The sequence below is a fragment of the Rhinopithecus roxellana genome, chromosome 1 (assembly GCF_007565055.1).
Source record: "Rhinopithecus roxellana isolate Shanxi Qingling chromosome 1, ASM756505v1, whole genome shotgun sequence".
In the NCBI taxonomy this organism is placed as follows: domain Eukaryota; kingdom Metazoa; phylum Chordata; class Mammalia; order Primates; family Cercopithecidae; genus Rhinopithecus; species Rhinopithecus roxellana.
In genome coordinates this window covers 47,273,340-47,297,550 of record NC_044549.1, presented here as the reverse complement: position 1 = coordinate 47,297,550, position 24,211 = coordinate 47,273,340, and the positions used below count along the sequence as shown (strand labels likewise).

The 24,211-nt window shown below is 54.5% G+C and overlaps 1 protein-coding gene across 1 annotated transcript; it reads right to left on the bottom strand.

Annotated features, from left to right (window-relative positions):
- Window positions 1-1,663: 1,663 nt before the first annotated feature.
- On the bottom strand, window positions 1,664-18,349 carry CHST13 (carbohydrate sulfotransferase 13). The gene is made up of 3 exons (XM_010380578.2): window positions 18,048-18,349; window positions 6,681-6,763; window positions 1,664-3,223 (listed from the first exon to the last, which is right to left on the bottom strand). Exons 1-3 carry the CDS (start codon window positions 18,142-18,144, stop codon window positions 2,378-2,380), a joined length of 1,026 nt encoding a protein of 341 aa, XP_010378880.1. The 5' UTR covers window positions 18,145-18,349; the 3' UTR covers window positions 1,664-2,377.
- Window positions 18,350-24,211: the final 5,862 nt, after the last annotated feature.

Below are 24,211 nucleotides of genomic sequence, written 5' to 3'. Positions count from 1 at the left end.
AAACAGTCCAGAGCAGGCCAGAGCAGGTGGAGTTCCCCAAGGACAGCCTCCAGAGCTGCCCCAACTCCCTCAGTCCTCGAGGGCCTGGGCTGTGGCCCTGCACACACAGCAGAGGGTGCAGGGCTGCATATGGTGGATATGGCACCTGCGTGACACTGGGTGCCTATAGTGTCTGCACATGGGGACATCAGTGGGGGAGCAGTGGAGTAGCTGCCCACACAAGGGACTGTGAATGTGACAAGTGCCAGCATGTCCAGACGCTGAGGGCATGACAGCAGGAGGTAGGGCACATCTAATTGTGAGATACCTGGGAGTGAGACATCCAGATTGGTGTCAGTTTCAGCAAACAGGTCCCATCGGGGGCTGTGTGGGAGCTGAGTGAGCTGGGAACAAAGGCATGTGTCATCGAAATGGGTGTGCAACAACTGCACACACAGTGGCCTAGAACACAGTGTGTGTGGCCTCTAAGGGAGCATGTGAGGGCCAGGGAGCCCCTCACAAAGACAGTGGCCCCAGTGTGGCCTAGGCCCCACCCTTCCCTCCTCAGCCTGTCGCTGAACAGTGGGGCTCTGGCCCAGTATCTTAGTCCCTTTTCTATTACTTATAACAGAGCTCCTGAAACTGGGTAATTTATAAAGAAAAGAAATTTACTTCTTACAGTTATGGAGGCTGAAAAGTCCCAGTATTAGAGACTGCATCTGGTGAGGGCCTTCTTGTTGACGGGGGCTCTGGAGAGTCCAGAGGTGGTGCAGAGCATCACGTGGCGAGGGGGCTGAGTACACTACCTCGGGTCTCATTTACTTTTCTTATAAAGCTTCTGGTCCCACTCCCATGGTGACTTATTAATCCATCAACCCATCAATCCATTAATCTACCTATGGAATAATTGATCTGTGAGGGCAGAGCTCTCATGACCCAATCGCATCTTAATGGTTGGGTCACCTCTCAAGACTGCCACATTGTGGATTAAATTTCAACATGAGTTTTGGAGGGGACAAATATTCAAACCATAGCACCCAGGGAGCCCTGGAAATGGTGCAAGACCCTGGGCTTTGTGTGTCCCTCCTGTGGGGGAAGGGCCCAGGCTTGGGGAGGCCTCATAGGGAAACCAGTGGCCGCAGCAGCCCCTTCCCAGGTCCACTGGAGTTGGCCACTCCATTCCTGCTGGCAGGTTCTCTGGACACAGCCCTGGGGGAGCTCAGAGACAAATGGCCCAAGACACACCCACACTCACACATTCACATACACACAACACTCACACTCATGCACACATGCACACTCACACGCATATACGCACACACTCATGCACACTCACAGTCACACACGCACGAAGGTGGGAGGCAGCACAAGGCCCAAGGCCTGGCTGAGCTGGTGTGGGCTTCAGTCTTTGGCCCAGGTCAGGGTGAAAGAGTAGATGTTCTCCAAGTTGTCAGTGCCAGAATTTAGCACCCCCTACACAGTGCACCCTCTTCACCTCACGCCCCATGTAGCCCCTCACTCCTATCACCACTGGGAGGTCCCCAGGCTCTGTGGGCACTCTCGTCTGATCTTCTTATGCCACTGGCAACAGGGAAACAAAGGCTTGGAGACGGAGTAGTTCGAGATCAGACATCTGCAGGCTCCCAGAGAAAACGGCCCAATGAAGCAGACAAACTCCAACAAATCAGAAAGTAACAAAATACATTTATTTCAAAACCATGACTGCCCAGCTCACCAAAGTCCCATAAAACCTGTGACTGCATTGCACCAGGGGCTCTGTTGGCATGGAGCCTCAAGACCCAGCGTCTTGCCAGACTGAGACCGAAGGTGGTGCCTGGGCAGGGCCAGCCACATGGGAGAGGAGCAGAGGCCCGATGGCAGTGGAAGGCAGCTCCCAGCTGGCTCCCGGGATGGCCCCATCGTGAGGCCAGCCAACGGAGGGCTTTCGTCCTTGGCCACACCTGTCCTTGCCAGGGTGGGCCAGGTGGGGAGGGCACAGGCTCGGGCCACACCAACACGGGTGTCAGCATTCTGTTCTGATGCACCATAAACAGGTTCAGGGGCAGGGCTGACCCCCCAAAATGGCCTTTAAAAGCCTAAAACCCTGGTTACCAAGTCCTTGCCCATCTACGGGGCCTGGAGAGGTGCCTGTCAGCTGGAGCAAGTGGAGGAAGCAGGCCTCAAGCGACAGGCCGAAGCAGGCACACGCGTACAGGGCCACGGGAGATGGGCTGCCCCCAAGCCCGGCCAAGTGTGCCCTGCGCCCGCTGGGCCGGCGGCCAGGTGAGTGCACGCAGTGGCTCTTGAAGAGGGGCCCTGGGGCCAGCAGCACCTGCATTCCCCGGGGGTCCTGTCGGAAAGGCACTTGCCCCGTGTGGCCACAGGCCCTCTAGGACCGCTAGTGCAGCCGCAGGTAGGAAGGGGTGGAGTAGTTGAAGAGCAGGAAGTCCATCTTGTAGAGGTCAAAGAGGCGCCGTTGGTAGAAGGGGCTGATGTCCCGGAAGAGGCGCACTGCCAGGTCGCGGGAGGCGGCGGCCCCCCGGGGCCGCGGTGGCCCGGGGAAGCTCAGGTCGGGTGCGCCCGCCAGGCCCAGCACGAAGGCCGCGTCCTCCGCCAGCGTCTCGAACTTGCCCACGACGTCGTAGCGGAGGCGGCACGGGTGGCAGAGCGCGTGCGCGCGCTCCCAGTGCTCGTTGAAGGGCTCGTCGCGCCGCGTGCGCGGGTCCAGCAGGTAGGCCAGGAACTCTGCGAAGCGCACGTCGTGCCCGCGGGCCCGGGCGTCGGGGAGCGCGCGTGGCCGCAGGCGCTGAACGATACGTGCGCCATAGCGCCTCTGGAAGGCAGCGCTGTAGGGGCGCGCGAGCTTGTTGCGGTAGGCCGACGCCAAGCGCTCGAAGGGCTCCCGCACGAACAGAAAGGTCAAGTAGGCACGCAGGCGCTGGTTGATCTCGGCGGGGCTGAAGTCGGCCAGCGAGGGCAGGCGGCCGGGCGCGTGCGCCTCGTGCGCGGGGATGGCGCGCGGGTCGCCGCGGGTTTGGCCGCTCAGCGCCAGCAGCACGCGCTTCCAGTTGGTGCACGCCACCTTGGGCACGTAGCAGTAGAGCAGGCCATGCGCGTCGTCCACCAGCACGTGCCGCAGGTCCTCTGGCTGCAGCAAGCGCTGCCGGCGTGTGTGGCGGCTACAGGCGCTGCTTAGCAGGTCACGCCGCTGCCGGTGCACCTCCGCCAGGGTAGAGCGCGGGTCCTGTAGGCGACAGGGGACGAGACAGGGGGACGCGTCAGGGCAGCGCGGGCTTCCTGACTCTGGCTTTGCCCCGGCGGGATGCGCCCGAGAATTGGGAGCAGGAGCTGGACCGGGCACCCAAATTTGAACCCCAGGGCTGCCACTGATCACTGTATGGTTTAGGGCCCGGGCATCTGTCCTGGGCCTGGATTTGGGAGAAACGGATTCTGACCTTGCTGAGGCTGGGAGAAGGACGCGCTGGGTATGTATGCTGTGGGGCACTCAGAGGAGGAGTGATAAGGAATTGTGGCATCAGAGTGCGCTCCGTGTGAGTACGGGCACACATGGACTCGCCGCTGTTTACTAAAAGCAGGATGCTGCGTAAGAAGCAGCGCTGTTTAATTCCACACCCAACTGAAAACTGCAGCCGCCTGTGGGCTGTCGGGCTGCTTTGCCTCAATAACAAATGGGCTGATTCTATACTTACCAGTCAGCACTCTCTTTTGCACCTTCACTCCTTTTATTCCCACAGCAAATTCTTATCTCAGAGCTGGGGCAGGAAGCCTGCCCCTTCTGAGCCTATCCTTCCTATGAGAAGGAACACCGACTGGCTTTAACCTAGCACCTGTACCTAACCTTCTGTAGTGTCGAATGCCATGTCACGTGCTTACATTTTAAAAATCTTGCCATTTTGAGAAATGGTGAACCCTGAGGACATCATGCTAAGTGAAATAAGACAATCACTTAGCCACCCTCACCATGGGAGGGCTGCCAGGTCCAGCCATGCTGTGGGGGTCTGGGGACACCTGGGAGACCCTGATTCCACTGTCAGGGCTGACCTCAGAAGCCTAGCTCCACCTGGTGCCAGGAGAGGCTGTCCTCCCGGGGCCCACAGCCAAGGTCTGCTTTCAGCTTTTAGATGACCCAACACATTTCTTGTGGCAGGGAATGTTGGCCATCTGGCCACCTGTCAGTCTTCCTCCTTCCTTGCCGGCAGACCCCGGCTGTGTCAGGGCATGAGCCCAGCTTCGTGTGCCATTGCTGAAGCACTGGGTCGGAGATTTCGGAGGGGATGTGGCTTGGCTCTGCCTGAGGTGATACCAGGGGAAGTTAGCCAGATGGCTCCCAAGAAAGTCTCCCTTAGGGTGAAAAGTCAGGGGAAACCCTTACCCCACCACTCACTTTCTGCCTGGGATGCCCTCCTGTGAGGTGTCTGCAGCCCTGGCAGTCTCTTACAGCCAGGAGGCCAACTCTATAACAGAAGTCAACATCCAGAGGACGATGGTGGGCACTGGCTGCTGCTGAACTGTGGACTGCCGGTCTCCGAGCAGCTCAAGAGTGAGCACTAACAATCCTCATGGCTGGAAGCAGCTTGGGCTGCCACTGCTGTTGCTCATAGGTCCATGAATACCCATTTTACAGAAAACTGAGGCTCAGGGGAAATGAGTTGCCTGAGGTCACACAGCGCTCAGTGGGGAAGCCGGGGCTCCAACTCAGGCCCCTTGGGACTCTAAAGCTAGACCTATGTCCACTGTCCAGAGCTGCACCTACAGCTCCTGTCCTCACTCCCCACCCCGCTCCCCCCCCCCCCCGGTATGGCTGCCTGGATTCCTCACTGGCTCTAGTCCATAGAAGCTCTGTGATCTTTGCAGGGCCCTTGCCTCCCCGTGCCTGTTTCCTTGTCTGTAAACAGGGGCAATAACGGCCCCACCTTATGGGTTGCCGTAATGAGTCCACAGAACTAAAGGGCCTGGCACGAGGTCAGCACTTGTTGGCCAGATGGTTTTTATTACTTTCTTTCTCCAGCCGCAAGGTGCTAAGCCTCCAGGGACTTGACACCCAGTGGTCACAGGGTCCTCAGGCCATGAAGGGCCATCTGCCCCTCAGAAGCCGCCAGAGCTAGTGGAACCCAGCACCCTACTGAGTGCCTGTCCTACCGTCAGCCTGCTGTGTGGCCCAGGGCCAGTCAGTCACTCTCTCTGTGAAGGAAGGCCTCCCTACCTGCTCATAGGCTTGGGCCAGATGAGCTCCACAAGCCCCTTCGGCTCAGCCCTCAGGATTTGGTGAGCAGCCACCTACCCAACACCACCCTGATCTTTCTCTACACAGCAGTCCAAGGGATACCCCCAAAGTGAAAATCTGATGCTGTCCTTCCTGGCTTAAAACCTTTCATGACTCGGCCGGGCGCAGTGGCTCACGCCTGTAATCCCAGCACTTTGGGAGGCCGAGGCGGGCGGATCACGAGGTCAGGAAATCGAGACCATCCTGGCTAACACGGTGAAACCCCATCTCTACCAAAAATACAAAAAATTAGCCGGGCGCGGTGGCGGGCGCCTGTAGTCCCAGCTACTCGGGAGGCTGAGGCAGGAGAACGGCGCACACCTGGGAGGCGGAGCTTGCAGTGAGCTTGCAGATTGCGCCACTGCACTCCAGCCTGGGAGACAGAGCAGACTCCGTCTGGGTGGGGGGGGGGGGGACACCTTCCATGACTCCCTGCTACCCTTGCACACGTGCAGGGCCTGCGTGCTGCCCCCACTTCTCCAGGCTCCCCTAGTGCTCCCTCTCCTGTCCTCCACTCCCCGCCAGGCCTTTGGCACAGCTATTCCCTCTGCCTGTGGTGCTTGGCCCCTCCTGTCTGCCTGTTGACTCTTGCTCTTCAGTCTCAGCTCCAATGTCCCTTCCTTGGAGAGGAGTTCCTCTCCCCCTTCTAAACTAGGACCCTCTCAAGAGAGCTCTTGTTGCACCTCATACTCCCCTTTAGAGCAGAATTAGTTAAGTATTAGTGTGGGTGGTGATCGGATGACATCTTCCCCTGCTGAACTGGTGGCTCCACTAGGGGAGGGACCTGGCTGACCTGCTTGCTGCTGGATCTCAGCATCCTGAACACAGTCTGCATGAGTGGGTGCTCAATACATGCTGTCTGAATAAGTACTTCTGTGTGTGTGTGTGTGTGTGAGAGAGAGAGACAACCAGAGTGTGGGGTTCTTGGTGGTAGGGTACAGTTGTATGTGTGTGTTTGGGGTTGTGCATGGTCCCTGCACGCCCCCAGCTGAAGTTGGGTGTGTGGGCCAGCGAACCACCTGGTCCATCTGCTTGAGAATCACGCCGGGGCTGGGGGTCCCTGCACACCTCCCCACTGCAGCATGCACTGAGATTTGGTCTCCCACTAGACTTTGAACTTCCTGAGGGCAGGTACAGGGTCTGTTTTGACTCTTTTTTATCTGCAACACAAAGAACTGTGCCTGGCCTCAGATTGTTGATGGATGGGAAGATAGGTAGGTAGAGACCCCAGGTCTCTCATGTTACCCCCAAGATTTGCCCTTGTCACTGCTCTCTGACAAAGCCTGGGTTTGGGGAGGACGCCCTTCCATGCCCCAGTGTGGGGTCCAGTCTCATGCCAGCAGGTCTGCACTGTTGCTGTCAGGCTCCTGGCTGGGATGGAGGGGGGCATGCCTGGGTTGGGGGTCTGTCCACCTACCTGATCCAGGTCATAGAGCTTCTGCAGGGGGCTTCTCCTCTCCCTACCAAGCCAGCTGGAGCCCAGGGCTCTGTTTCCAAATACTGTGGGCATAAGGAGAGAAGCGTAGCCACCACATCAGAGGGACTTGCGTGGAGCTGGGGGGTTGGCCAACCCATCTAGGCACATTTGACCCACCTCTGGCACTCAATTTCCTTCCCGGGTCTTGCCTACCCCCTAGGGGCACGGTGGAATGGGGGACGGCAGGGGGTACTAATGGGGCAGAATTACACCAGGGTAGTGTCTTGTGTCATTCCTGCTCCCATGCCCTACCCTCCAAAGTTGGAGGGTACCAAGCAAGAGGGGACAAGTGGGAAGGTGATACCCAGCCCACCAACCCTCTAGGAAAGGCCAGATCACCCAACCTCACCCACTGCCATCTGCCCTGGCCTCATGTCCCACCCCTGTGGGGCTCACCAGGCTGGCTGGCTGCCCAGCACCCCCAGATCCTGTGTATGGGCAGCCAGAAAGGTTTGGGCAACAGTGCAGATGGTACAGTAGGCTGCAGCCTCTCAGTGCCACCTTGCTAGGCTGGGTGACCCGCTGTGGATGCCTGTGGCAGCTTCCCCATCAGGGAATATGCTGCTTCGCATGGAAGGAGGTTCAGTCATCTCCAGATGAGGAGAGGGATGACGTCTGTCTGTCTCCTGGCTGAGGAAATGATGCTGTCTGTCTCCCGACTGAGGAAAGTGATGCTGTCTGTCTGTCTGTCTCCCGGCCGAGGACAGGGATGCTGTCTGCCTGTCTCCCGGCTGAGGACAGGGATGCTGTCTGTCTGCCTCCCGGCTGAGGACAGGGATGCTGTCTGTCTGCCTCCCGGCTGAGGACAGGGATGCTGTCTGTCTGTCTCCCGGCTGCGGACAGGGATGCTGTCTGTCTGTCTCCCGGCTGCGGACAGGGATGCTGTCTGTCTGTCTGTCTCCCAGCCAAGGACAGGGATGCTGTCTGTCTCCCGGCCAAGGACAGGGATGCTGTCTGTCTGTCTGTCTCCCGGCCGAGGACAGGGATGTTGTCTGTCTGTCTCCCGGCTGCGGACAGGGATGCTGTCTGTCTGTCTCCCGGCCGAGGACAGGGATGCTGTCTGTCTGTCTCCCGGCCGAGGACAGGGATGCTGTCTGTCTGTCTGTCTCCCGGCCGAGGACAGGGATGCTGTCTGTCTGTCTCCTGGCCGAGGACAGGGATGCTGTCTGTCTGTCTCCTGGCTGGGGACAGGGATGCTATCTGTATCCTGGCTGGGGACAGGGATGCTGTCTGTCTGTCTCCCAGCTGAGGACAGCGATGCTGTCTCTCTGTCTCCCAGCTGAGGACAGGGATGCTGTCTGTGTGTCTGTCTCCTGGCTGAGGACAGGGATGCTCTCTGTCTATCTGTCTCCTTGCTGCAATCCTCAGTTTTCCTAGAACTATTATAAGTAAAATTCTGTTTACCTATAAGTGTATTCCGTTACTCAAAATCTTTTTAAGGAATATCTTTTTAAGCATAGTCAATTAATATTAATATGTTCTCAGTAATATAGCCAATATATATGATCATATGCTTCTGGATCCCATTTTCATGAATATGATGATGCATATTAATAAACTAATAAGGTGTAAGGTGATCTTTGAAAAGATCTCAAAAACTAGTGAGGCTTTTGCTAGACTGACCAAGGAGAAAATAGAAAAGACTCAAATTACTAAAAACAGGAAAGAAAGAGGGGATATTACTACTGACCTTAAAGAAACAAGAAAGGATTACAAGAGAACTATGAACACATGTAGCCTAACAAATGAGAAAACATGTAAGAAATAGACAAATTCCTAGAAAGACAGAAATTCCTGAAATTGACTCAAGAAGAAATATAAAATCTCAGCAGACCCACAAGTCAAGATGTTGAATTACTAACAACAACAACAAAAAAACCCACAAACAAAAGCCCAGGATCAGAGGGTTTCACTGGTAAATTTTACTAAATGTTTGAAGAATTAACACCAATCTTTCATAAACTCTTCCAAAAAACAGAAGAGGAGAGAACACTTCCTAACTCATTACATGAGGCCAGTATTATCTAGATGCCCAAACCACACAAAGACATCACAAGAAAAGGGAACTACAGAGCCATGCCCTTTATGAATATAAGTGCAAAGTTCTCAAGAAATACAGGCAAACCAAAAATAACATCCTATGAAAAAGTTTATTTTCCATGACCAAGTAGAATGGATCCCAGGAATGCAAGATTGGCTAAATATACACAAATCAATCAATGTAATACACTACATTAATAGAATAAAGAAAAAAGCCCACACGCTTATCAAGAAATGCAGAAAAAGCATTGGACAAAATCCAATACCCTTCTTCATGACAAAACACATTGAACAGCTTAAGAATAGAAGGAAACTTTGCCAAACTGGTAAAGGGCATCAACAAAAAACCCTCAGATAACTTAATAGTGAAAGACTGGCAGCTTTCTCCCTAAGATCAGGAGCAAGGAAAGAGTGCCTGCTTTTGCCACTTCTATTAATTGTACGGGAGGTTTTATCCAGGGTAATTGGTCGGGGAAAATAAATAAAAGGCATTCAGATTGGAAAGTAAGAAGTAAAACTATGTCTATTCATAGATGACATAACCCTATATATATAGAAAACCCTAAAGAATTCACAAACCATAAGAGCTAATAAATGGGTTCAGCAAGGTTGCAGGATACAATATTAATATACAAAAGTCAATTATATTTCTATATACTAGCAATGAATAATCAAACAATATCAAAAATAATAAAGTAATAAAGAAGAAGTTGATAACAAAGGAAGTATAAGACCTGTACACTGAAAACTATGAGACACCATTGAAAGAAATTAAAGACCCAAATGAATGGAAAGACATTTCAGGTTTGTGGATTGGAACACTTAATGTTGTAAAGATGGCAATACTCCCCAAAGTCATCTACAGATTCTTTGCAATTCCTGTCAATATCCCAGCTGCCTTTTTCTGCCAAAACTGACAGCTGATCTTTAAATTCATGTGGAAATTGAAGGGATTCAGAATATCCAAAACAATCTTGAAAAAGAACAAAGTTAGAGGATTCACATTTCCTGATACCACAACTTTACTATATGGCTACAATAATCAAGACTGTGTGGTGCTGGCTAGGAGAGACATACAGATGAATGAAATAGCATTGAAAGTTCAGAAACAAACCTTTACATTTATGGTCAGTTGATTTTTGATGAGGATGCCAAGACAATGCAATAGGGAAAGGACAGTCTACAAGAAGTGGTGCTGAGACAGCTGGATATTTGCATGCAAAAGAATGAAGTTGTACCCCTTCTTCATACCACAAAGAAAAACTAACTCAAAATGGATCATAGTGCTAAACACTGAAGTTAAAACTATGAAACTCTTCAGTGAAAATACTGACATAAATCTCCATGACCTTGGATTAGGTGATGATTTATTAGATATGATGCCAAAAGCACAAAGCAACAAATTTTAAAAAACAGATAAATTAGACTACATCAATATTAAAAACATTTGTGCTTCAAAGCACACTATCAAGAAGGTGAAATGACAATCCACAGTTGGAAGAAAATATTTGCAAATAATCTCTCTGATAAGGAACTAGTACCCATAACATATGGAGAACTCTTACAATGGAACAACAAAAGACAGCCCAATTTTTTAAATGGGCAAATAATCTGAACAGACATTTCTCCAAAGATATACATATGGCAATAAGCACATGAAAACGTGCGCAACATCACTAGCCATTAGTGAAATAGAAATCAACACCATGAGGATGGTTATTTTAAAAGACAGTAAATAACAAGGATGTGGAGAAATTAGAGCCCTCATATATTGCTGGTGGGGATGTAAAGTGGCGCATCCATGAGGGACAACAGTTTGGCAGTTTCTTAAAAAGCTAACCTTAGAATTACCATACAACCCAGCAATTCCTCTCCTACGTATGTTCCTAGAACTGAAAACTTGTTCACACAAAAACTTGTACACAAATGTTCCCATTGGCATTATTCGTGATGGCCCCAAAATGGAAACGACCCAAATCCATCAGCTGATGAATGGATAATAAAAATGCGGTATATCCTTAACATGGGCTATTAATTGGCCATAAAAGGAATGAAGGACTGACTCATGCTTCCGTGTGGCTGAACCTTGTAAACGTTATGTTAAGTGAAAGAAGCCAGACATAAAAGGCCACCTAAGACACGATTCCATTTATATGAAATGGCTGTCTTAATATGTCCGTAAGAGTTCATAAGAACACTGAATATTCATAAGAAGAATATGTTCAAGAATTCAGGAACATGTGAGAAAAGAAGAATGAATGCTTCTGTGATCCTTGGCCTTCAACCAAATGAAGAGTCTATAAATGTCGCTAAGAAGAATCTCTTCACTTGAGACAAACTTCTGGCACACCAGTAAACTTGGGAAATCTGAGGAACTGGTCTGTTGGCAAACTGACCTAGAGCAGTGGTTCCCAAACTTCAGCTTGTGTGAGGCCCATTAAACTCAAGAGTCCCTGGCCCCACCTCTGGAGTTTCTGGTCCAGCAGGTTGTGGAGCGGGGCCCAAGAATCTGCATTTCCAGCAGCTCCAGGTGAGGCTGTGGCTGCTGGTCTGGTAGTGTGCTTTGAACCGGCTGCGCCGGTGCAGTGCCCAGCAGGCAGAACATGGTCTGTGCTGAATAAACAGGGGTTCATGGAAGGAACAGATGGCAGCTGGACGAGCCTTGCGCTAGCCTCCAGAACCCTGCTGCATGTACCTAAAGCCCATCGTCCAGAACCCTGCTGCGTGTACCTGAAACCCACTGTCCAGGGTCCTGCCGCCCCCTGCCTGCCTCAGGCCCCCTCTGCGCCCCAGGCCATATCCTGTAAGGCCCAGGAACAAGGGCCAGATTCCAGTGACCAGGGCATGCAGAGGAGGCTGAGGCCCTCGGAGGTTCAGGACTGCCTCTGTCTCCAAGCCATTGACCAGCCCAGCATTTGACCTTGCATCTCCAGACAGTCAGGGATCTAAACTGCCGGACATGTCCCAGGAATGACACCGTCATCAGAAAAGGAGCTGACAGGCTGACACGAGAGGGCAGCAATGCTGGCTGGTCATGCAGGTGCAGGGAGACCCAGGCTGGGTCTGGCCTGAGTCTAGCAACAGCCATGGGGAGCTCCGCTGGTGCCACACCAGGCAGGACAGGGCCAGGCACCCCATGAGAGGAGGCCTGACCTTCTCGCCATGTTGCAGATGAGACGCGTCCCTTTCCTGGGGACTGTGGCTGGGGACTGAGGAAGAACTGGTGCTCAGCAGCCTGTGTTCTCTGGGCAGGGGGTGGAGAGGCAGTCACAGTGACTAACAAGCAGACCCAGGCCTGTCTCCGCCCCAGCGTCCTGCTACTCAGAGGCTCCCAGTCTTCCGGAAATGCCAGCCCTTGCATAAGACCTCTCATTTCCTGGCCAAACCGCAGCCTGCAGGAAAGTGGGTGCCATAACAGACCCCAGGGGCCAGTGGGTAGAAAGGAAAAGGGAGCAGGCACCAGAGAGAGGCCCAGAATAGCTGCGGCCAGTGATTACAGGGCTGGGCCACCTCCACCCAGCCCCATCCTGCCCCGAGGAGCCTGGGCCCTCCAGACAGGCAAGCTGCCATGGAGGGACAGATGGGCATAGGAGGTCAGAAGGGGGGTATCTTGTGGATCCCTGGGTCCAACCCTGACTTGGCCAGCTGGGGACTGGCCCCAAACAGGGCCACAATGGGGCATCCACCTCCTCCACCCCCATCATCCCAAACCCCCTTGCCTGTATCCTCTGTACCCCAGCACCTCCACTGGGCCCTAGGTCCCAGGTTCCCTGCCACCCCCTGCCAAGGGGACAGTGGAGCAGACAGGACAGGGAGAGCCAGGCAGTGTAGCCCAGGAGGGCCAATCCCAGAGCGGCACAGGGAAAGCCACGCGGTGACTGCTTAGAAAAAGGAAACAAAGCCAGCAGGAGGTTAGGGAGACAGGGGAGAGAAGGGAGAGAGGACAATGGGAGGGGAGGAGGGACGGGAGGAGTGCCAAAAACAGTGACAGAGACCGGGAAACAGTGCTGGACGACAGGGCCCGAGGCTGGGAGAAAGAGGAGGAAGAGACAGAAGGAGACAGAGGGTGGTGGGGGGTGCAGACCCCAGCACAGTGCCAGATGCTTAGTGCACACTGACATACTTATCCCTGTCATGTAGAAACCATCATTATCCCACTTGACGGGGGGAAACTGAGGCAAAGAAGTTTGCCTGAGGCCTCACAGCTTCCTTGCTGTGCCAGAAATAGAATTTGACCCCAGGCCACCGGTGCCAGCGTCTGTACCCTTAACACCCATGCTGTCCTGCCTCTGGGTGCCCCCTCGTCCTGACCTTGACAACTGTCCCCCCTCACAGCACCCATAAGCCAGTGGGCCCCACTTCAGTGACCCACGAGGAAATAGCAGCCCAGGGAGGGAGAGCAGAGAGAGCTGCTCAAGGCCACACGATTGCTGCACACAGGACACCTGCACACATCATGTTGCAAGGCCTCCTCTGCCAATCAAGATACCGGGCGAAATACCACACTGGAAACCTACAGCAGAAGCACGACCATCATCCTCGGCATGCCCACCACCCTCCACACGCCCACCTCAGCCAAAGCAGGGCTCACGCCCTGTGCAGGGTGAGGGCACAGCCATCATGTAGGGGGATGCTGTTTGGAGACTTCCCAGTCCAGCGAGCAGAGATGATGACACCCGGCTTCTGGTTAATAAGTTCCAGCAGGTCACAGTGTTGCAAGAGCAGACAAGCAGGGCAGCCGGGCCCCAGCAATCTCCCGCCAGCAGGCATGGGCTCCCACATGGCCTCCGAGGGCCTCTGCCCTGCCCCATTCCTTCCCCCAGGGGCTTTCTGGGGTGACCTGCATGTCTCAGAGTTAGGGACATTCCTTCTGGGGATCAGGCCCAAGGGAGGGACACGGAGAAGCCCTTCACGTATTATAAGAAGCAATTCTGTTGTTTAGGGGGAGAGAACTAGAGATCTCTCCACGTGTATTTAGTTCAAACTCCATTTGCTGAACTCCACAGACCATCTGGAATGGAACCCCAGTCTGCCCAGATCCTCCGTGGGCACAGTGCCTTTGGCTGTGCCTCCAGAACCCTCCGGATCCCCACTTCCACCTTCCCTGCCCCTAGCCAGCCCCGGGTAGGCCCCAGGGCTCTCCCTGGGACAATTACCAAGACTGGAAAGAGATACCTCACCTGTCTCCTATTTCTCCTCGCCCCACCTTGGTGATCTCTAAACCCATGGGGATTCCCACTACTTACAGCAAACCCTGGTTCCCGCCCAGGCCCACCAGTACACCACCACCCTTCCCGGTTCACCACTCGGCTCCAGCCACAGCCGTCTTTATTGCTGAAATATTTTGATTTCTATGTAGGTTGACCCCTCTGGAAGGGCAGTTCTACAGGGAAGGAGAGTTTTTGCTTTTCTGTAACCCCTGTACCTTGCCCAGTGCCAGTGACTATTTATTTAAAGACTGATGCCCTCTGACAGCCATAGGAAGAACACCCCAGACCCTAGCATCCCATTCAAGGCTGTTCATGACTGAGCCCCAACTTAGAGTATCTCCCTGCCTCCCATCCCACCATTCTCTCTCGAGGACCCAGAGTCCCACCCACAGCACATTCCTTCACACCCCAGGCCATTTCACTCCTCCATGCTTTTCTCTGTGCCATTCCTTCTGCTTGCAGTTTCCTCTCCTCATTTTCCTACCTGTTAAACTCCTATGCAGCTTTCAAAGGCCAATACAAGTGCCCCTGCCCCGTAGAATGGAAAGAAAAAGGATTTGGGGTTTCAACTGGGATTTAAATCCTGGCCCCATACTTCCTGACTTGAGCAAGCAACTTCCTTTCTCTTGATCTTTTCTCTTCTGCAAAACAGGATTGCCAATTCCTGTTCTGCAGAGCTGCCCACCTGCCAGCTTGCCTCTTCTCATGGTACTCTCTGGAGGTACTCTGAACTTGGGACACTCCAGCAGTACCTGAAGATGGACAGCAGCACGGGGAGCATCTACCAATTTGGCCCCAGCAGCCACTCCCACTCCTTCTGCCCACCCACCTGAGGAGGAAGCCTGCCAGGCCTTCAGCCCACGTGATTCCGATAGGCTCCCCTCCGCCTCCGCCACCTGCTAGGATAGGCATGTGGCCTAGGCCTGTCCAGTCACAGCCTCCCAGCCCTTCCTGCCACCTGACTGGCTCTGAGATGGGCACTTGAGTCCCAGACCGGGCCAATGGACGCCTCCTTGGGACTTTGGCTGGAATCAGTGGCAAAGGAGCCCTCTGTAGCTTTGGGTTTAGTTGCTGAACTGTGCAGCTGAGAGTGAGGCTATGGCAGAGAAAAGCTAAACTACAGCTGGAGGTGTGATCTGAACCCCAAGATCTATGCCTGTCTGAGGCAGAGACACCTGGCCTTTTCAGTCACAGGCACAGACCCACTCCCTCCCAGCTGAAGGGAGTCTGAACTGGGTTGGGTTTGTCCTCACCAAGGCTACCACTGTGTGCCATCGGGTGGCCCACGGTCTTAGCTTCCTTGCCTGCCTAGGGGTGAGCAGGGGCTGGGACGGGATGCAGAGGCCCACCTGGCTCCAAGAGGAACACCTGTGACTCCAAACACTAGGACAGATACTCAGCCCTGCAGCCGCGGGAGTGGAATGGGGGAAGGGGGCTAGTGCCAACACTGCTCTTGCCAGTGTCTCAGAGGCAGAAGACATAGAGCTGAGATCTTGGATTTTCATATTAAAAATGTAAGCTCCTCGAGGCAGGGGTATTTCTAAGTTTTGTTCCCCACTGTCTCTCAGCACCTAGATGTATGCTTGGCGTGAGCAGGCAACCAACAGGTCTGTGGTCCGTGGTGTGCCAGCCAAGGGGAGTATGGCCACCATGCCCAGGCAAGAACACAGAGGGAGCCAAGAGGCCGCAGGAGACCCAGGGGTCTGCCGTTGGGCGCTGTCACTGGGCACTGGGGGTGAGGGTGGGGTGATGAGGGCAGCGGTGCTCTGGGCAGCTGCCCCACCTTTCTGGAATCTCCTCCTCCCTGGGATCCTAGGCATTAGGCCAGTGCTGGTGGTGGAGCCCTGGGGCTGAGGCTGTGGGTGTGGAGGGGCTGCGCACACCTCCCCCTACTAGAATGTCTCTGAGCTCCCTGGGGCAGCAAGAGCCCCAGGCCTGAGCCAGTAGCCCTTCAGTGGCCCCTTGCCCAACTTATGACAGCACCTCTTGCTCTGGAGAAGGAGGGGACAGTGCTGGGCCTGCCCTTCAGGGAGAAGGGGCTGAAATTCCTCCTGGGTTCTGGAGCCCTCATCCCCAGGTCAGAAGCCCTCACAGGGCACAGACCACATCCCTTCCAACTCAGGCATGGCTGCAGAGACACTGCAGGCTCTTGTGAGGCCATTTCCAGAGGCCAAGGGCAGGAGATGCCCCTCCAGCAGGACCAGCCTGGCGGAAAAAGACCTTTCCCAGCTGAGTGCCCTCCCTGCATGCCACCTGCAGGCCCACAAGCATGGTCTCAGCCAAAACTTCAGCTCAGGGCTTGGGAGGGAGAAAAGCCAGTGGGAGAGGCTGGATAGGTTGGTCTGATTAACTCTTGCTCGCCCAGGGTCACTCACAAAGCACGATGGCTGGAAACAGGCCATGGGAGAGGTACAAGAGAGCCTGACAGAAACAGAGAGAGATTCTGAGACGCTGGGTGAGAAGGTCATGGCCAAGGGTAGGACAGGCCAGGTGCAGAGCCCAGACTGCACAGAGGCTGGGAAGGGAGGTTTGGAGCCACCCTCGTAACACCTGCTGTCTCTTCCCAGGCTCTGCAGGAGAGGGAGGGAGGTCAGAAGGAACAAAGCCCAGAAGGAGACTAGTACCTTGGTTTGTTTCTCATCCCTCAAACCTGGGTAGAGTAGGTGACAGGAGAGAGGTGTCCCACAGAGACATGGGGACACAGACACTCCATGCAGTCACTCAAAGATGTATGCTCCTTTGCAGACACTCCCCAGGACCCAGGCGCTCAGGTGTCCTCTAACATCCCACGCCGAGCCCTGAGGGGCCAGTAGCCACCAAGCCCTGCCCTGTCTTAGTACTGGGTAAACATCTGTCTACTGAATGACTGGGTGGACAGAGGCTGTGGCAGTCACAGACACTGAGTCCACACCCCAGACTACCAGGAGACTGCTCTATACCAGTAGCCAGCTCACGGAAGGGGTGGTGGGGTGCTGGAAGGAGAGACCCCAGCCCTATTCCATGGGCTTGGGGAGGCATCCAGGTTTGACCTGCTGTGTTCTGGGCACACAAGGGGTAGGGGGCAGTGTGAGGGGCAGGGGGAGTGGGCAGAGGCCTCCCCAAGTCCTGATATCCTCAAGTCTTGGGCCACTCCCACCCCCAACTGCCCAACATCCCAGCCCACCCTGGACCTAGTTACTTACTCCCTGGGACTGTGTCTGCCAGGTTCCAAGGGTGGGGCCCAGGATTCTCAGAGCCCACACTGGGGGTGGGGAGGCAGACCGAGACGTCCCACCTGGAACACATACCACATACAAGGAAAGGCAAACAGCCCTGAGGTCAGGAGGTGGGGGTGCTGGCTGGGCCCCTCCAGCCCCAAGTAGATTGTGTAGCCAGCACGTTGCCACCACACCCGTCTCCCCACCTCTCTGGCCTGCTTCAGTTTGTGTGAAATGGGTTGATGGGAGCCTTCACATGAGCTGAGGAGAGACTCAGAGCAAAGACTCAGCACTGGTGGAGCCCAGAGCACTCAGCTCTGCGGAGTCATGGCTAGTTGCCTCAGTTTCCCCAGCCAGACCACGAGGTGACTGCACAGGAGTCCCAAGCCCTACCCGGTGTGGATTTCAGGGTGGAGCAGGGAGTGGCACCCACTGCACAGTAGGACAACCGAGGGACCCGACCGAGTGGCCCAAGCTTCCCCTCCTATGCGCATGGGCCGAGCAGCGCTCACGTCCAGGGGTTCCCGGGTGCCCAGGGGAAGGGGGCGAAGGTAAGGGAGACGGCCTTCCTGGATTGGTCAAATGCCCTCTACCCCCCACAACTGACCCCGGTCTCCAGGCACCGGCTGTGGGACCCAGATAGTCACCGCTCTGGGAGTGAGGAGATAACTCCGGAGGAGGAGCAAGAGCCTTTGCTCGTGTGGCGTCTAGAGCCTTTCTGTACCCCACCAGCGCCCCTGCCCGCCACTCCTAGCCCCAGCCAGGAAGGAGACGGCAGGTGTTCCTGCCGCTGTCGAGAGGTCAGGCCGCAGTGGGAAGCGTTTGCTTGCGGGTGCGCGGCTGGGCTGGCGAGCACTCACCCGGGCGCAGGGTACGGGGCGCGGCGCACAGGAGCAGGAGCGCGGCGCCTAGACAGGCGGCAGCCAGCACGCGCTGCCGCCAGCAGCGCCTCCCCATGCTGTGCCGGGCAAGCGGCGGAGGACAGTCCGCTGGGTCCGGCTGGGGGCAGAGGTGCCCTGGCCCAGGACCCGGCCCCGGCAGCGCAGCGCCTACCAAGACGCGCGGCTCCGCGCAGGGCAGGGGAGCACGGCGCCTGGACTGCAGCCCCACGAGCCACTGCGAGTCGCTGGGGACTGAGTAGATGGGACACGGTGGGGCGGCAGGCCCGGTCTTCTTTTCGTGCCCGCACCCTCACCAGATAGAATGGGGCCGAAGTCCAGGGCGCGAGGGCGGAGACTGATTGGGGAAGCCCCTTGCCCCTAGGCTCCGCCCCTAGCGTTTGCCCAGGGGTGCCATTATCCACCCAAGGCCAAGAGGTATTGTCGCGGTGGCGTGCGCCACCCCGGGCGGTGTCCCCTTGCCTTTTTGCTGCCTTAGATGCCAGGGGCCCAAGGGCTGATCCGAGATGAACCAAGGATCCTAGTAGAGCCTTGCCCTATCCATGGCTCTCTGGGACCCCTGCCCTCAGTAGGAGGCCTAAGAGTGTCCCTCTCTCCCCGACCCAAAGCTTGCTTTCCCTGTAGCCTTGCTTTTCTCTGGGGTTTCCAGGTCCTGCCTGAATCTAGCTCATGCAGGTGGCTCTAGCCTCTGGACACAGAGAGAGGGTCTCAGCTTACAACTCCCGGGGAATGGAGCTTGTTGTGCCTCAGCGTGTCACCCACAACTCTCTGGACACCATGTGAGCACTGAGGACTTGCCAGGGACTGTGTGTGTGTGTGTGTGTGTGTGTGTGTGTGTGTGTGTGTGTTGGGGAGTGGAGGGGGCGAGGTGAGAGTAAAGTCCAGCCTTTGGAAGACACACACATCCAGCTAGCCCTGTGGGTGGGAGCCCACGCCTAACCGCAGGGTCTTGCTGCCCGGAAATCAGGCTAGCAGGGAACCGGAGGGTGCGGCTGGCACTGTGAGCGCGGATGAGTGTGTTGGAGACAACATTTAGCAGTGTGAGTGCATGGGATAGGGTACTGCGTTAAACTCCAGGGTTTTTTGGAGTTTTTGTATAAATGTAAGGGACACAAGTGCAGTTTTGTTACATGGATATATTATGCAGTGGTGAGGTCTGGGTTTTCTGTGTAACCATCACCTAAATAATGTTCATTGTACCCATTAAATAAGTCCTCATCCCTCCCACCCTGCTCACTCTCCTACCCTTCCAAGTCTCCAGTGTCTATTATTCCGCACTCTAAGCTCCAGTTGTTAAACTGCTTTTGAAAAATCTGGTGACTCCAAACCCACCTGGTACCACTTATTGCTGTGGGAGATTAGGAAAGTCACTGAACCTCTCTGTGCCCCATTTCCCTGTACAGGGGGATAATCCTAAACCTCACTGCTGTGAAGATTAAATGAGATACAGGAAATGTTTGCAACAGTGCCTGGCACTCAGTGAGTGCCAGGTAAGTATGTGATGTTAGTAATTAACTTGTTTATGGTTACTGCCTGTTTCTGGCAAATGACTGGTTTCTGTTACAGTTGTGAAATAAAAATTTCTTCCTATTACATTTATTTAAGTTGTGGAAGATCTATTTAAGGAAGAATATTAAGCAAATAATAGTTCTGCTGATTTTGAGATACAGTTTTAAATGCTGATGATGGTCTCAAAGGACAGAGGGGTGGGAGTCCCCATTCACAGTAAGCCAGAGCTTCTTATCATGACTTTCCTGGCCTTGGGGAGCCTCCAGCCCACCCCCAGACTGGCCCAGGACCCAGGAATTCCAGGTCATCTGCATTCCCTGCCGGACCTAACTCGCATCCAAAGGTGCCTTCCAAATTTCCCCAGACCGGCATTCCCTGGCCCCACTGCCAGTCTGGAATCCTCAGCGCTCCTTGCCCTTATGTGCTGCCACCTGGTGGTCAAAATTGGGAATAACATCTCAGCCCTTCATCCGGAAATGTCCCTGGAGATGGGGTCGCTGGAGAGAGGAAGAGATGGTCTTGGGTCTTGGGATGGGAGGGTGCAGATGCCTGGCTAGACACCCGGGACCTTGAGAGCTTCCCTGTGAAGACGCTCTCTCCCAGGGACTCGCATTCATTCATTCATTCGACAGATACAGAACACCCACTCCACGCTGAGGTTCGCGTGGAGAGGGTGAGACCCCTGCAGTGTCTGCCCTCACAGCATTTCCATTACAGATGGGAAGCACAGAAAATCAGGATAAAGGTGAATGCTACTGTGAAGAAAACAGCAGGTACCAGGATGGGAAGTGTGTCCGGTGTAAGGAGGGTGCTGGGGCAGGCCTCGGGGAGGTGGCATTGGAGCAGAGATATGACTCCAGGAAGCAGAAGCCAGCAGGTACCATTGCAAAGGCCCTGAGGTGATGTTCCAGTTGCTGTTGCTAGGTAACAAACTGCCCTAAAAATTGGCCGCTTAAGACAACCATTTAAATTTTGCTCACAATTTTGTGTATTGGGAATTGGGGCATGGGCTTGGCTGAGTGTTTCTCATGGGAGTCTCAGGCTGCTGCAGTCAGAAGGCAGCTGGCACTGCATCACTGGGAGGCTCACCCAGGTCGAGTGTCCCGCTGCTCACACTGGCAGGTGGTGTCCGTCTGGGAGCTCTGCTGGGCAGCGATGCAAGGATCCCCTCAGGACACCCTTCATCCTGGGGGCCTCCTGGGGCACCCTCCAGCCTGGGGACCTCCTCAGGGCACCCTCTGGCCTGGGGTCATCCTGGGGGCACCCTCTAGCCTGGGAGTCTCCTTGGGCCACCCCCTGGCCTCCAGTCCTCCTCGGGGCACCCTCCGACCTGGGGCCCGGTATGTTGCTCCCACAGAGCCTGGCCATGTGGCCATTTTCTGACTTGGCCTGGGGCTGCCTTTTATTAGTTACCCGAAAATTGCTGAGGCTGGACCAGACCCAGGAGTGGGGCCACACCAACCAGCAGTGCCTGAGAATTTGCAGGCATGTTTTAGAACCACCGCTGCCTGTCCCAGGAGCAGCAGGGAGGCTCTGGAGTGGGCAAGAGTGAATGGGTGAAGTCAGAGAGGCAGACAGGGAGTCCAGATCCCACAGGTAGGTTTTTCTAAGCACAGAGGGAAGCCGTCCATGAAGAACAGCTGAATCACAGACGCCACCTCTGCTGCTCTGTGGGAGGCAGGGAGGAGGTGGGGACCAGGAGGAGCCAGAGCTGTCTCTGTGAGAGATGCTTTTTTCTCATGGAGGAAACCATCAGAAAAATAATACTTCATCTTGTCTGGCGTGTATCCTGTGCGAGGCACTATTCTAAGCCCTCCATGTGTGTTATCTCATGTGATCCTGAGATGCATCCTATGAGGTACATAATAGACTTTCGTTTTATAGATGAGGAAACTGAGGCACCGAGAGGCTCAGTAACTTACCCAAGGACAAGCTAGAGAGTGGTGTAGCCAGGGTTGTTTGAACCTAGCAGCCTGCCATATTTAACTTCTGTGATCTTCATTCTCTCTCTCTCTCTTTTTTTTTTTTTTTTTTTTGATCTTTTGCCTAAGCTGGAGTGAAGTGGCGCAGTCTCGGCTCACTGCAACCTCCACATCCCAGGTTCAAGCAATTCTCCTGCCTCAGCCTCTCAAATAGCTGGATTACAGGCGCCCACCACTATGCCCGGCTAATTTTGCTTTTTTAGTAGAGACAGGGTTTCGCCATGTTGCCCAGGCTGGTCTCAGATTCCTGACCTCAGGTGATTCTCCCTCCTCAGCCTCCCAAAATGCTGGGATTACAGGCATGAGCCATGGCGCCCAGCCAAGATCTTCATACTTTTAAATAGTTAGGCAATGTTTGTTTTTAATGAAACTATTTTGGGGTCACTAGATTTGTGTGCAGTTGTAAGGAAGAGAGATCCCGTGTCCCCTTTACTCTCTTTCCCCCAGTGCTGAGATCGTGCAGAACCACAGTGCAGTAGCCCAGTTGGGATGTGACATGGACGCCATCCACATGAGTTCTGCACAATGTTCACCTTTTCTCAAATTGGTTGCTGATGTTTAAAACTCAGGAGATTTCAGAAAACCTGCTGGATTTCTGGCTGTTCTTGGGCCATGAGACGCAGGACTTCCTGTGCAGTGGGCCCTGGGACCAGGTCTCGGTGCAGTTTGTTGAGGCTCTGTCTGTTGGGGAGTGCAAGGTGAGCTGGGCATGGGAAGCCGCTGACTGAGAAGCAGTCTCCCCACCCTGAGGGGCAAGGGACCTGCGTGCTTAGGGGCTGCTCCCTGGGCAGGTGGGGAGGGGCTGCTAATTCTCTAACCCTTGCAGCTGCCCTCTGAGTGGGAAGAGGACACTCAGGGTCACCAGAAGACACCCTTGAGAAGGCAGCCGAAGGTGCTGGCCACTGACATCCAGACCGCACAACGTCTGTCTTGTGCACTCTGTTCCCAGGGCCTGCAACAGCACCTGGCATAAGAAGGACTGAGTGTGGGATGCTTAAGCCTGAGCACCTTTCTGCATGCTCTGTCCCAGGTGGCCCCGGCTGGTGAGGAGCAGAGATACCACAGGCCCAGTATGAAAACAAACCTTTTCCTTCTTCATTCACACAACACGATGCACCCCAGTCACCAAAGTATATGTGGGCTTTTTCCAGCAGCCAGCTTTTCAGCTGGGTGTCTCCTCCAGCTGGGTGTCCCAGTCAGCTCAGCTCTGACACCACCTGCTGGGGATGGCATGAGATCCCACAGGTTGAGGGCTTAGTCCCACAAGATCACCCCCTACTTCAGATGCTGCAAACATGGGTTGTGGTCTATGGACTGTGGTTTTGACCACAGTCTGGCTATAAACTGGGGTTTCCAGGGTTCATTTAATTTGCTACTGTGGCTCACAAAACTCAGAGAAACACTTTATTATTGATGTGTACTTGTTTCCTATAAAGGACATTACAAAGAATATAGACGAACAGCCAGATAGACGAGATGTCCAGGACGAGGTATGGGGAAGAGGCACAGAGCTTCTATCCTTCTCTAGGCATGCCCCTCTCTAGGAACCTGCCTGTGCTCAGCTGTTGGGAAGCTCTTCTGAACCCTGTCCTTTTGGGTTTTTAGGGAGGCTTCATGACCTACACGATTGACTAAATCATTGACCTTTGGTGATCAACTCAACCTTCAGCTTCTCTCTCTTCCCCAAAGTCAGGGGGCTGCTGAAAGTTCCAACCCTCTCATCACAAGTTGGTTCCCTTGTCAACCAGCCCCCATCTTGAGGATATCAGGGATCTGCCAAGAGTTCCCTCATTAGAACAAAAGGGCTCCGCTCCTGTCACCCAGGAAATTCCAACAGATCTAGGAGCTCTGTGGCAGGAACCAGGGTCAAAGACCAAATGTTAGAACAAAAGATTCTCCTAGAGTTTCTATCTACCAGGGCCTCAGGAGCTTTGTGGCAGGAACAGGGAAGAGACCAAAGCCTGTTTCTTATTCTAACACAGTCTCTCATCGCCCCCATTAAGGGCGCCCTCCCTGTGCCACAAAACAGCCAGCGTGGATGGGAGGGTGCTAGGGCCAGACCTTTGGGTCCTCAGGGCTCCAATCCGAGCTCCCCCTATGACTGGCTGTGTAACCCTGGGCAAGTCCCATCCTTCTCTCCACCTGTTTCTTCATCCTTAAAATGGGGACAACGAAACCCTCAGGGCTGACCCACAGGATGCTCTCAGAGGAGCAAACACTCAGAAGGCAGCTGGGCTTCCACGTGTGGGCCCTGCACTGGCGCTTGCCTAACGGCGCTCTGCCCCCTTACAGCCAAGCAGTCCATCGCCACCCACTTGTGTGGACAGGACATGGCCAAAGGCCACAGGGCTGGTCAGGCTCTGCACCGGGTACACCCAGGTGTGTCGCTTCCCCAGGACTGCTGGAATTCAACTTCGGCCACTTCTTGGCTGTGTGAGGGAGACCTGGGCCTTGGTTTCTCCATCAGTAGTGTAGGGTTCATAAAGAGTGCTTTCTGGCAGAGTTGTTAACAGATTTGGGGATGTGGGTCATCCCTTAGGCAGGTCTTTCAAAAAGAGCTTTGGGAAGTGGTACAGCGGTGTGCCCCCCAGCGGGAGCCAAGGAGGGCACACCTGCTGCTGGGGGCTCCCGCTC